This window comes from Piliocolobus tephrosceles, chromosome 11 (assembly GCF_002776525.5).
Source record: "Piliocolobus tephrosceles isolate RC106 chromosome 11, ASM277652v3, whole genome shotgun sequence".
In the NCBI taxonomy this organism is placed as follows: Eukaryota; Metazoa; Chordata; class Mammalia; order Primates; family Cercopithecidae; genus Piliocolobus; species Piliocolobus tephrosceles.
In genome coordinates, this window is record NC_045444.1 from 117,976,223 (window position 1) to 117,990,130 (window position 13,908).

The following is a 13,908-nucleotide window of genomic DNA, read 5'->3' on the forward strand; positions in this document are numbered from 1 at the left end:
CCCAGGCTGGAGTGCAGTGGCGTGATCTCAGCTCACTGCAACCTCTGCCTCCTGGGTTCCAGTGATTCTCCTGTCTCAGCCTCCCAAGTAGTTGGGATTACAGACGCGTGCCACCACGCCCGGCTAATTTTTGTATCTTTAGTAGAGACAGGGTTTTGCAATGTCAGCCAGGCTGGTCTCGAACTCCTGACCTCAGGCAATGCGCCTGCCTCGGCCTCCCAAAGTGCTGAGATTATAGGCATAAGCCACCGCGCCCAGCCTACTCATTAAATTGAAGGGGGGTAATATGCAGGAAAATGATGGAATCAAATTGCCAGAATGTTAACAGCAGTTAATTTGGGTGTTGGGAATGGAAGCAATTTTTTTTTTTGGTTGTTTTATTGTACTTTTTTCAAATTTCCTAAAATGCAAATAAAAGAAATCCTGCCCGAACACATCTAAAGGAGATGAGATGAACAGGGAGAAAGACTGGAGGGAAGGTTCCAAATCCAAGTTCCAGGAAGGGTAGCCAGGGAAGTCCACACGCCACGGTGATGACAGTGGACTTCAGTTGCTTTGCTTTTGTGTGTGCCTGTCCAATGTTCATTCTGCCTCTTGACATCCCTCATTCCCTTGAGGCTCTCCCCCTCCTCCCTGGGATTCCATTTTGGTGGAACTGCTCCCCTGGCCAAAGCTCAGGGGCCAGTCAGACCTTTCTCCCCAGGACCTTCTGAGCCTTGGGTGCATCACCTCCTCCTGAAAGCCTTCCCTCGGCTGGGGCAGGTGCCTCTCTTCGATGCCTGAGTTCCAGCTGTCAAAACACTTATATGCCAGCATGTTTATCTGCCCTCTTCTTCACCCCACCTCAGCCTTGAACAGTGCCTGGCACATGGTTGGTGCTCAATAAATGTTGGATGAATGATGCCCATGTTGCGTAGAGCTGAAGAAGGGGCTTGAATATTAGATTAAAAGATTGCAGAAACTCTTGTAGATGTTCCATAGGATGTGGCTGCAGCTTCCAGGTTCTCCAGTCTAATTCCAGCCCATGGCCTCCTCTTATTGACCAGGACACATTACTTACGCAAGTTCCGCCTTCCCCGAGTCCCCACCATCCCGCACCTCGGCATCAGGCCTTTGATCCTGCTCAGTCACCAGTTTTCCTGCCCTGCCTTGTGCAGAAACTTGAATGTTAGGTTGGGGTATTGCCTTGAAGAGGCCACAGAAAGAACATTTACTTTAGAGAGTCACCACCATCCTCAGACTATACCTTGTAGACTTAGAAACCTGGACACCATTTGGAACGATGTTGCAGACTGTCAGTGTTTGCCTCTGAGTCTCTTATTTGTGTGCAGGCAGATTGTGCATTCTTTCTTTAGTAATGTCAGTACCTCTCAGTCCAGTCTGACTTTGGCCTAAGGTCATTCTGACATGTAAGGATGATTAGCAGCAGAACCAGGAGTCACAGCTGGGCATCCCGACCCCAGAGTCCTTGCTCACCACCTCCACACTCCACTTTACTAACTCAGTGTGTTAGTGGAAGCACACTGGGGTTCTTTTTGTGCTGAAGAGGTTTAGACCATTAGAAAAATGTAAGTATGAGCCAGGCACGGTGGCTCTTGCCTACAATCCCAGCACTTTGGGAGGCCAAGGCAGGAGGATCATTTGAGCCCAGGAGTTCAAGACCAGTCTGGGCAACATAGTGAGACCCTGTCTCTATAAAACAAGATAAAATAAAAGTGTACGTATGTTTCTAGGGTCAAATTCTGAAATCTGTCCTCATTTTTCCTGCCAGGAGGAGGAGGGGGATGAGAATAATTATGGAATATTACAGACTGTAGTTTGCAGTTTAAAAGAAATCAATAAAATTTGCTAATCTTAGAAACTGTAAAGATAACTGCTAGTAGAACAAACAGAACGTGTAACCGTCAAGCCAGTGGATAGATCTGTTAAGGTTCTTGGTTGCAAATGACTCCAGCCAACTTCAGCAGAAAAAGAACTTATCGAAAGGCTCTCAGTAGCTCAAATATCAACAGGAAGGCAGGAAAACCTGGCTGAGAAAAAGGGCAGAAACCAAGACAGACTGGGCAGGATACTGCTGTCAGTGCTGCTGCCCCTGGACACGCCTGCCCCTCTTGTTGTGCGTCTTCGTGTCACTTGCTCCAGATAAAGGTCCCATGCTGGGTCACCCAGCTGGCTTGGTCCATCATGTACCAATAGATGTCAGCAGTGGAGAGTGTCCAGAACTCTTTCACCCCTGTAAGTGGGAGACTGGGCTTGGTCTTCCGTCAAGTCACACAGTGAGAGATTCCTGCCAGTAAGAAAGGAGTTCAGATGCTAGGGTGTGCCCCCCTACCCCACAAGGCAGCTCCTCTCTACAAGGAAATTTGTGAAGCAAGCACGCTACAAGGAAATTTGGAACAAGAACCTGATGGATCCATTAGAAGACAAAAATAGGGAAAAGGGGAGACTTGGAGAAGCATACAAAAATGAGATAGGCTCCCAGATGCCAGGAATGATCTGGAAATGCCATCTGGTAATGAAGAGAACAGACATGCAGTGCTGCACACTTTGCCTTTGCTGAGTAGATACCTAACAGAAGTAAGGGGAGGCATATGCGGCTTTATTTGTTGATGAGACTAATCTTGGACTTTCCATTTTCAAGGAAATTAAGCCTTTTTCTGAGAAGGGGAGAATTATTCCAGTATACTCACCCTCAGGATCGCTGGCAGAGTAGGGTAGATTTAACTGATGGTGGGGTCAGAAAAGAGGTGAAGCTCAGGAGGCTGATGGATTGGGAGAAAGCAGTGTAGAACCTGGACGTCTAGATGAAGTTAAAGAATACCTATGGCCGGATGCAGGCTCGTGCCTGTAATCCCAGAACTTTAAGAGGCCAAGGGTGGGCGGATTGCTTGAGCCCAGGAGTTTCAAACCAGCTTGGGCAACATGGCGAGATGGTGTCTCTACAACACAAGAGAAAACAGTCAGGCATGGTGATGTGTATCTGCGGTCCTATTTGAGAGGCTGAGGTAGGAGGATTGCTTGAGGCCAGGAGGTTGACACTGCAGTGAGTCATGTTTGTGCCACTGCACTCCTGTCTGGGTGACAAAGCAAGACCCTATCTCAAACAAAAATGAAAGAATAAATGTGTCATAGGAACAGAGAGCAGGATGGAGGCAGTAGCGGTCAAGAGCTCACACTTTCTGAAATGGAAAGCTCCTGGAGGCACTAGGAGTGAGGATGTGACTAGGGGACTAGGAGACTGGGATGGGGTCTTCAGAGCTGTAGGAACCATCAGCTGGCACCCAGGGCGGCAGTGGGGTCACCCATGGACTCTGACATCCCCCGGGAAAGCAGCGGGGCTGGAGAAGAGGAGAAGTAGAAAGGGCCTAAACTCCGCAGGAGGAGGGATGTGACCGCAGTCCGAAGGGGAGGTGACTCGAGCCCCAGATGAGCTAGACACTTTGAGAAGCATGGAGGCCTCCTGGCCTGGGAGTAGCACTGGGGTCCCAGGAGAATGCAGCTGCAGCGTGACCGGTGGGGAAGAGCAAGCAGCACATCCTAAGAGGGCTGCAGGGGGTGCTGCTTCCGGCTGTCGCTGTTGCCAGGTACTTGACAGGCAGGGACCAGTGCCTTTGCCAGGTCTTGCTTCTGCCCTTTCCATTGTCATCCCTGTTTCTCAAGGGCTGAGTTCAGAGCTGCTCTTCCTGTTTTCCATGAGAACCAGTGACTGACAAACAGGACTTGTTGCTGACGTGCTGCGGAGACATACATGGTGTTCCCAAAGAGGCACCCTCTTTTTTTTTTTTTTTTTTTGAGACAGGGCCTCACTCCAATTTGCCCAGGCTGGAGTACAGTGGCACAGTTTTGGCTTACTGAACCATCCTGGGCTCAGGTGATTTTCCCACCTCAGCCTCGCAAGTAGCTGGGACCACAGGTGTGTGCCACCACACGTGGCTACTTTTTTTTTTTTTTTTTTTATTGTAGAGACAGGGGTTTCACCATGTTGCCTAGACTGGTCTCGAACTGCTGAGCTCAAGTGATCCGCCGGCCTCAGCTTCCCAAAGAGCTGGGATTACAGGCGTGAGCCACCACGCCCACCCCAGAGGGGCACCCTTCTAACAACCCCACTGCCCACCCGCCCTGCTGCCTGCACATGGAGGCCCTTCATAGTGCTGTCCAGGGTGCCTTGAGCATGAGGCGCCTCTGACTGTGGCCGAAGCAGGCCTCTGGGAGTCCAGAACTGCTCTTGGGAAACAACTTCAGCGTCCAGCCTGCAGTTTGGGATCCAGCATCTCCCCCTCCCACCCCAAGGCTACTTCCCTGGGAGCTCAGGGGCACCGCTTAGGTGCTCATGGCTCTGCACAGCTTTTCACAGGCTCCTTTCTCTGCAGAATCCCCCTGTCCCCGCAGTCACTCCCCTCCCCTGTCCCACACCCTCCCCCAAGGCCCACTTCTTAGGAGCTGTCCCCACTCAGGGCTTGACTGTGTGCATTCAGTTAGGGCAGGCTCAGGGCCCACTGAGGAAACCACCTCCCTCAACCAGCCTCCCCTCAGCTCCCTCATCCACTCTCTGGCCTCCACGAGGTCCCCGCTTCTCCCATTGTCTCCCATTGTCCTCAGTGTCCCCCACTCCCCACCCCCAGCTTTTGTTGTTCTGTGGGAGCCCCTGTACTTCTCCCAGAACTTGTCCACTGGGCAGGGCTGGCAGGCAGGATGGCTCTTCCTCCCCCAAGCCAGGGATTTAGTAGGCAGGGGGCATCCAGGCCTTCCTGGCCAGCATCTAGGAATTCACCCAGATGGTTTGTGTGAGTCCCACTCCCCTGGGGCTGGCCAAGCCCTATCAGAGTGGAGACCATGAGTCAAATGAGTGCAAGCGTGAGCCTGGATAGAGCATCCACTGGACAAAAGGCCAGATACAAAATTGTGTATGTGTATTGTGTATATGAAACAAAACAACCACATGAAACATCATTAGGAGGAAACATGCCACTGTTACTGCTTCAGAGTAAAGTTATGGGTGGTTTTAATTTTTTCTTTCCTTTAGATTTAATCTTTTTTACAAAAATTGTGGCAAAATATACATAACGTAAAATGTACCATCTTAACCATTTCAGTGTATAGTTCAGTATTGTTAAGTATTTTCACTTGTTGCACAAGTGATCTCCATAACTTTTTCATTTGGCAAAACTGAAACTCTGCACCCATTAAACAACTCATCATTTCCCCTTCCCCCCAAACCCCTGGCAAGGGAGGTTTTACATTTTTTAAAATGCTTTCATTTTTGCTTATTTGCACTTTCCAAATTTTCTATGATGAGCATTTATTATTTTTATAATTGAATTTTTAAAACTAAACATTATCTGCAACCCTGTATCACGTCTTCCACTTTCTCAGCTGGGAGCATGAGCAAGGGGCATGAGCTAGGAAGCTGTCTGCGGGGAGAACCCGGACAGACAGGCCCCAGGTCATCCTCCAGCTCCCAGCCATGGAGGCCAGGGCTTCCTCTCAGGAGAACAAGACTCAGGGACTGCAGCAGGACAAGCTTCCTCCATGAACTGAGTCCTGGCTGAGCACTGACTTGGCCTGCAGGGATTCAGGATGGGTCTCAGTTTCAAGGATTACTTGTCCCTGTACCTCCCCTGTCCCTCTTCTCACTGCATTGAGTTCGGCAGAACCCTCCACAGGGTCGCTCCTTGCCCTTGGTTGGCCATGTCTCTTGCTCTCAGAGACCTACTGACCAGCCAAGTCCAATACTCTGCTCACGGGACCCCCAAGCCAGTCTGCACGTATGTGAGGACGGAGGTGGGCTGTGGCGGTGGGGTCGGCATCCATGCTGGCTCTGCCCCACTTGTGCTGGGAGAGGTTGGGGAGGGCATGTGGAGGTCAGGGAGGAAGTAGGGCTTGGGGTTGATAAAGATGCAGATAATAATTTCCGCCCTGTCAATCTGAGGGTATTGTTGGTTTCATTACAAGCGATGGCTTACACACACAGAGAAAGAAAACCACAGCTAAAGTGCCAAAGCACGACACTGGGGAAAGCCAGCGCCTCTTTCATTTTTCAGGCAAGGAACTGAGGCCTAGAAAGGCGGACTGATGGGCTGGGCGCAGTGGCTCACGCCTGTAATCCCAGGACTTTGGGAGGCCGAGGTGGGCGGATCATCTGAGGTCAAGAGTTTGAGACCAGCCTGGCCAACATGGTAAAACCCTGTCTCTACTAAAAATTAAAAAAAATTAGCTGGGAGTGCTGGGGCTTGCCTGTAGTCCCAGCTTCTCGGGAGGCTGAGGCAGGAGAATCGCTTGAACCCGGGAGGCGGAGGTTGCAGTGAGCCAAAATCGCGCCACTGCACTCTAGCCTGGGCGACAAGAGTGAGACTCCATCTCAAAAAAAAAACAAAGGTAGACTGATATGCTTGATGGCACATGACAAGGTGGTGACAGCAGGGCTGAGACTGGAACCAGGTCCCCTGGATCCCTGGGCCCCTGCCAGAACCTGAACAGGAACTGGGAAGGACAGCAAGGACCCAGTGGGACCGTTTCAGAAACTGGCAGGGAGTCCCCAGAGAGACGACTGCTGAGCTCCAACTAACCGTGATATTTCTGCAGGGGAAGGACTTGAACTGGGGGAGTGGCAGTGGAGGGATAAGAAGCGCACAGTGTGGCATCTGATCAGTGTGAGTCCTCAGCAATCAGGGATCCTTCCTCCTGCTGTTTCCCTTGGAGGGAAACTGAGGTGCTGGTCAAAATTTCTAGGCTGAACTAGGGACAGTACGTGAAGGCATCCCTGCAAAGGAAGGCAGATGTGTCTCCCCAGCTTCAGGTGACCCTCTGGCCCCTCCGGGTGAAGCCACTCTGAGGCTCCACTCAGGATGGATCAGTCTCTTGCTGCCCCTCTGGGCCATCGTCCCCAGCCAGGGGGTGGACCCTGCTGCCTGGGGAGCCCACGTCACACAGGGTGCTGCCTGTGGTCACCCTGCTGAGGCTGTGGGAGCTGTGGCGGGGTCTGAGGCGGTGGCAGTGGGCCCCGAGGCACAGGGCCTCCTGGAAGGTCTCTCGGAAGCGGCTGGACATGAGGCTGTAGAGCACGGGGTTGGCCGCCGAGCCGAGGTAGAAGAAGATGCCAGAGATGACATGCACATGCTGAAAGGCCAAGTGCAGGCCGTCTGTCCACTGTGACACGATGCTCCACATGACGCGGTCGGCGTGGAACGGGGCCCAGCAGATGCCAAACACCACAACCAAGACAACTGCAGGGACAGACAAGGGAGGCAGAGTGCCCGCCAGAGCCCCTCAGCTGCCTTCCTGGGCTTCAGTTTGGGTCACCCATTCTCACATCCTCTCCTATCCCACAGGCCACCCTCACCTATCACCCAGGTGGAAGTTTCTGGAAATTTGCCTGTTCTGGCCATGCCTCTCAGAGAAGCTGCCTTCACCACAGTCACTGACTGTAGGCAGTGGGGCATGTCCCTGCCTCTGGCCACAGCCGACTAGACCAGGCATGGACACCTGAGCCCAGCTGGCCCAATCAGATTCTCACCCTGGAATATGAAATTGGGTGAGCTACTGGGGTGCTACAGGCTGTGGGGCTAGGGCCACTCTGGATGCCCACTTGGGGACCGTGCTTGCTGATGCATAAGTACAGAAAAGAAGAAGAATGGGGCACGTGCTCAGAGAGCAGCAGACCGGAGGTCACGGGACCAGGGAGAGTGAGACACATGAGACACACACATGCATGCACACACAGACACACACGCATGCATGCACACACGTATGCACACACAGACACACACATGCACACACACACACACTGCCTGCCTTGGCCCCTGGCCTTTTCAACTCCAGCCCTCAGCTCCCCAAGGCCCATCTGAATGTCTGGCTCTGCACTAACCTGCCCCCCTTTACTTGCCAGGCCCTTGCCCACCTCCTCCCTAACAAAAGGTAGGACCGTTTGGCCAAACCTTCACTCTTTCTCCCCAAATCCCTGCTGCCCGTTCTTACCCAACGATGCCCTTCCTTGGGTTTCTGCCACAGGGCCAGGCATGATTTTTTTTCTTATTTCTTGGGTTTGCTGCTGCAACTCACTAGCTTTCCTGGGCAGTGTCTTCCCCATCATACCCTAGCATTGTTTTCCTCATAGTTCCAGATTTCAAAAAGGACGTTGCTCACAACCTCCCTGGCACCTGGCCTGGTGCACAGAGGGCCACTGGACAGTGGACAAGGGAGGGAGGGAAGGAAGAGAGAAGGCCAGCAAGCAGGAAGCGCACCTTCCAGGGGTGAGCCATCCAAGCTGAGCACCTACTGCAGACTCTGCCCACCCATGTTTTCAGGGAGGGGACGGGGTAGCAGGCAGGAGACAGGGCGGCAGCGGGCAGCTGGTCCTGAGCATGGTTCCACAGCGCAGAGCTGGGAGGCATGCACAGAGCTCTGGGGTCAGCCCCACCTCAGGAGCTGCACAAAGACTGGGCTCTGGGACGGTGCCTGAGGGGCGAGAGGAGCGAGTCACTCCGGGGATGGGGCGTTCCCCAGTTAGCTGGCTCTGTCTAAAGTCTCAGTGGCCCCCTGCTGACCTGGCTCACCCCACTGGCCTGATTCAGGCTCTGCTGAGGTGGGGCTGAGCTGGGATGCAGGTAGGTGGATGGGGCGGGTCTTTGATCGGCTTAGCATCGGTCTGCCTTGCTTCCCCAGGGCCACAGCTTTTGAAAAAGAGCCAGGTCCAGGCCACAGAGATCCAGAGCCTCATCCCAGTACATTGGCCTCCCCTAATCTGCACATCTCCGGCCTGATCCCCTGTGCCTTGAGCCTGGCCTTTACAGACTCGCCTCAGGCTGGGGCTCCTTAGATAAATGGTCACTCCTGTGGTTCCCAGGGAACCGCAGACATGGCATGGGGGAAATTCGGCACCTGGCCTCTCCAACACCCTCCTCCCCTTCTTTGGGGGACTTTGCTCCCCCAGATCCCACTGTGTAGTTCCACTGGGGGCTGTGCACCTTGGCATCCTGCCACTCTGGCTCAGGAGGTGGGGCGTGACTTAGGCCCCACCCATCAGAATCCTTCTTGGGACTTTTCACTCATCTCTAAGGAAAGAGGGCAGTTCCTCAGGAAAGAAGATGACGTGCCGGTGGCCATGCCTCGCAGGCTGCTGCCGAGAAGAACAAGGCCAAGACACGTTAATAACCAAGAAGAGCCGGGCGCAATGGCTTATGCCTGTAATCCCAGCACTTTGGGAGGCTGAGGTGGGAGGATCACATGAGCCCAGGAGTTTAAGACCCGCTTTGGCAACATAGTGAGACCCCGTCTCTACAAAAATGAAAAAATTAGCTGGGCATGGTGGCACATGCCTGTAGCCCCAGCTACTTAGGCTGAGTGAGGTAGGAGGATCGCTTGAGCCTGGGAGGTTGAGGCTGCAGTGAGCCGTGGTCACACCACTGTACTCCAGCCTGGGTGACAGAGCGAGACCCTGTCTCAAAAAAAAAAAGAAGATGACGAGAGACCTGAGACCTGGAGGGTCCAGATCCCATTTTCTGTCATCCTGGAGCCCAACCACATGCCCTGCCCTTTCTATGTTTTGGTTCCAGAGTCAGGGCCCCAAGCTTAGCAGGGTCCTGGCTTGGTTTAGTGCTGTATTGTTGCTGTCTTACTCGTTTTTGAAAAAGGGACCTTGAATTTTCATTTTGCACTGGACTCCACAAATTACACAGTCAGTCTTATATTTAGCCATTAATAGGTATTTTTGGTGTAAGATTCTAGTAGGGTAATCTAAAAGAGTACACAGGAGTGCAACTCAGACACATGCACACATGTACACACGCACACACACACGAGACTAGAGGAGTTCCTCGCCCCCTGTAAACCCAGATACTCAGCCCCTTCTCCCAGACCCCAGGAGCCCCAGTACCTGGCTCAGCCCCTCTTCCCAGCCGTAAAACTTACACAGCATCTTGGTCACTTGTCTCCGGCCACGATCGCGCCGCTGGAGCCTGCAGGTGTCTCTGGACATGGCTGCTGCAAAGCCCCTGCCCTTAGCCTCCTGCATGAGCAGTAGCCTCTCCCGCCGCAGTCGCAGCCCAATGAGCAGGTAGAGCACGCTGATGATAGCCATGGGCAGGCAGAAGAAGAGCAGCGCAGTGATCTGCACTGCCAGGTTGTAGAGGGCCCGTGGACGGACCAGCGTGCAAAGATCTGAGTCCGGCACTGGGCCCCGGCAGGGCACGTACAGCTGCTGGATGCCATGCAGGCTGGTGTTGGGCAGGGAGCAGAGGATGGCAAGACCCCAGACAGCCCCAAGCACTCGGCGCACGTGGGCCTGTGTCACCATGGACCTGGCCTGGAGCGGGTGCACCACGGCCACATAGCGTTCCACACTCAGGGCAGTGACGTTGAGCACTGAGGCCAGGCAGACCATCTCGAACAGCAGTGTGCGGAAATAGCAGCCACCAGCGCCCAGCAGGAAGGGGTAGTTGTGCCACATCTCATAGAGCTCCAGGGGCAGGCCCACCAGCAGCACCAGCAGGTCCGACACGGCCAGGCTGAAGAGGTAGTAGTTGGTGGGCGTGCGCATGGCCTTGTGGCGCAGGATGACCAGACAGGTCAGCCCATTGCCCACAGCGCCCACCGTGAAGATCAGCAGGTACGTAGCACAGATGGGCATGAACAGCTCTGTCTGCCGGGGCCCCAGGTACTTGAGTCTCAGTGCCTCGTCAGTCAGGTTCAAGTCCTCAGGGTCAAAGTGCCCCCTGGCCGCACTGCCATTGCAAGCCATGGGGCTCCTTGCATCCCCTGGGTACAGGTCTCCAGGGAGGACAGAGCAATTGAGGCAGGGAGGAGTCTGTGGAACAGAGGGGAGAGATGCCCAGAGAGGTCATTCAGGGAATGCTGGCTGTGTCCCAACTCATCAAGCCAAAGGTGACATTAGCACTAAGATGACCATTATTTTAGGCACCACTGAGAGAAAAAACTCTTCCATCCACAAGTCAGAGATGTGAAAATAAGCTTGGTGCGGTGGCTCACACCTGTAATCCCAATACTTTGGGAGGTCGAGGCGGGTGGATCACTTGAGGTCAGGAGTTCAAGACCAGCCTGGCCAATATGGTGAAACCCCATCTCTACTAACAATACAAAAATTAGCCTGGTGTGATAGCACACACCTGTAATTCTACTTGGGAGGCTGAGGTGGGAGAATCGTGTGAACCCAGGAGACAGAGGTTGCAGTGAGCCAAGATCATGCCACTGGACTCCAGCCTGGGCAACGGAGAAATACCCTGTCTCAAAACAAACAAACAAACAAAAAGTAAAAATCTACATTAAAAAAAAAACACGTGGGGTTTTGATTTTAAATTTCAGGATCTATTGGAACCTTTGAATAAATGACAGATCTTGGGTGTCTCCCCTTTCAAGCAATGATTAGCTAGATGAGGCACTCGTTTGGGCTTCTGTAAAATGGGCACAATGCCTGGTATTGCGGGGTCTTCAAGAGCAAGCGCTCTAGAAGCAACTGCCTGGATTCGAATCCAGCATCCCCAGTTCCAGGCTGTGTGACGTTCAGCGAGGTAACCTCTCTGAGGCTGTTTCCCTATTAGGAGGATCCAGGGAGTTTAATCCATGAAAGACATTAACACAGGACCTGCCTGGCATACGGAAGGGCACGGGGATCACCCCCTTGCTCTGGGAACCCAGTCACTATGAGGGTCAAGTGAGGGAGTGTCAAGGCTAAACACTACAAATACTTGATCCACAAGTTGATTCTGTTTTCTGTTTTCTGTCATCTGAACTGTTCAGTCTCCCTATTTGACGCCCTTGGCACTGCCAGTTCTGGGGTTCCCTCTCCTCTATTGAGCCCCACACCGTTCCTCCCGCCCGCCCTCACCCGCGCCGCACAGTAGCGCGAGAGCCTCGGGGACCAGTTGAGAACGCGCAGGCGCCAGCCTGGGTTCAAGGGAGGCGCCCTGGTCCTCCAGGGAGGCGCCCCGGTCCTCGAGGAAGGGTCGCAAGCCCGCAGCCCCGCGGCGCCCCTGGCCGGAAGACACAAATGACCCGAGAAGTTGCGAGGCTCCCCAGAGGCGGGGGCCGGGGGCGCCCCGACGGAGCCCTCGGACCCTTCCCGCTCTAGGACGACCCTGCCCGCACCGAGCCCCGGCCCAGCCGCCGCGCCCTAGCCCACACCGGCGCCTGCGCACCTACCATCGGCCTGCGGCCCGCGAGACCCCGGCGTCCACCCTCCGAGCGACTGACACAGACGCGGCGCGGGAGCCGGTGGACTGACGGACGGCTGTCCCAGCCCCACTACGCCCCGCCTGTCCGACCCGGAACGCCGCCAGGGGGCAGTGCAGTCCCTGCAGCCCGGGCGGCGCCCCCTCCCGCACCGGCGAAGTACGCGGCTGTCGCAGGCGACGCCTTCACAAGCAGCGTTATCTCGCGAACCCATTTTACAGATGAGAAAACCGAGCCTTAGAGAGCCGCAGAGGAGGAGCCCGAGAGACCTGGGGCTCACATGCGGTTCCCGCCCTCCAGCGTGCTAAGTTTAGCATAACCCCGTGTCACAGTGTCCCTGCGGCCTCCAGCTCCTCCTGCCCCACATTCAGACCCACCTCCAAGGACAGGGACGGCCCACTAGCCCCTTGAAGTCGACATGCGCCGGTGGGGTTCCTCCTCCCGAGCTCCAGCCCTCTCCTTCCGTCCCAGGGCCCACGATTGCGGCCTCCGCAGCCCCTCCCACCCGCCGCTCCCTTCGGGGCCTCCAGGCCCTAAGTCCAGGGGCTCGGCCCTGCGGGACTGGGCAGGAGCCCCCATTCTCCCTCCAGTCCATCCTCCCACAGCCACCAACGACCATCACGCCTCAAAACCCTTCCTTGGGGCCCCCCCCCGCCCTCTGGAAAAGAGCCCCCCCCAGGCCAGCCCGGGGGGTGCCCCCCCCCCCCCCACCTGCCTCCCTGGGCCACCCTCTCCTCACCATGGTCCTCAGCCCCAAATACTGTCCCCCTTATCCGTTCAAATGTTCTTCTACCCCCTTCACTGTACAAAGGGTGGGGGTATAACAAGGATGGAGGGAATTTAGGGATGGCTAAGGATGCCCAGCCACAGCCTTCTGCTCCCCCACACTGCCCACATGCAAATCCCAGTGCCTCACCTGCCCCCACTCCCTAGTCCTCAACCAGCTCCTTAACTGGAAGCTGTTTCATCAGGAACTTCTAGGGACCCTAGAAACGACGGATCACGCAGACTAAAATGCTGGTTCTGGGGCCTTTGCCCAGAGTTTGGTCTCCTTAGTCTGGGCAAGGCCCAGAAATCCTCATGTTTGACCAACGCCCTCTGGAGAGCTCATACTCAGGAGTCACACTTTGAGGAGCACCAGGAGAGGCTACAAAGTCGCAGGACCCCGAGAGCCACTGTGAGCTCCCAAGCTCTGTGCCTCAGTTCGCCTTCCTGTAGAATGCGCTAACCACCATCGCCACTATTATGAGGATGACATGAGACACTGAGTGTCAAGATTCAGCACAGAGGCTGGCACATGGCCAGCAAATCAAGAAATGTGGGGTAGGATTGTCATCATTCAGTGGTGGGAGGCTCCTTCTTCCCCCAGCTTTCCTGCACCTCTCTCCCCACTGCCGCCCAATTCCATAAGTCACTGTCTGGGCTTGGGGATGGGAGTTAGGCCCTCAAGGCGCCAGCACCAGGCCGGCCTTCCCACGAACTCCACATGTAAACAGAGTCCCAGGCAGGGGACGGTTGTGGGAAGTGCAGGGGCACATGGTCCCCAGGGCCTTGGGAGAAAGGCTTCTGTGGTGCCCTGAGAATTAACTATTCAGCCCCGGATGAGCTAGTCCAGGAGAAATTCTCAATAACGGGTCTGCCAACACAAGAGACGGGCAAGGAGGGATGACATCACTCAGCAACAGAGCCCACTGTGGCATCACAGGCTGCTCATAGCAAGTGATG

General features: G+C 54.7%; 1 protein-coding gene across 2 annotated transcripts; it reads right to left on the bottom strand.

Moving 5' to 3' along the window:
- Positions 1-4,950: 4,950 nt before the first annotated feature.
- NMUR1 (neuromedin U receptor 1) lies at positions 4,951-12,291 on the bottom strand. 2 transcript variants are annotated; one of them, XM_023193904.2, is made up of 3 exons: positions 12,154-12,291; positions 9,907-10,801; positions 4,951-7,223 (listed from the first exon to the last, which is right to left on the bottom strand). In XM_023193904.2, exons 1-3 carry the CDS (start codon positions 12,154-12,156, stop codon positions 6,841-6,843), a joined length of 1,281 nt encoding a protein of 426 aa, XP_023049672.2. In that variant the 5' UTR covers positions 12,157-12,291; the 3' UTR covers positions 4,951-6,840. The 2 variants fall into 2 exon arrangements, with proteins under 2 accessions (XP_023049672.2, XP_023049673.2); XM_023193905.2 differs by having other exon boundaries at positions 6,841-7,223; positions 12,150-12,269.
- Positions 12,292-13,908: the final 1,617 nt, after the last annotated feature.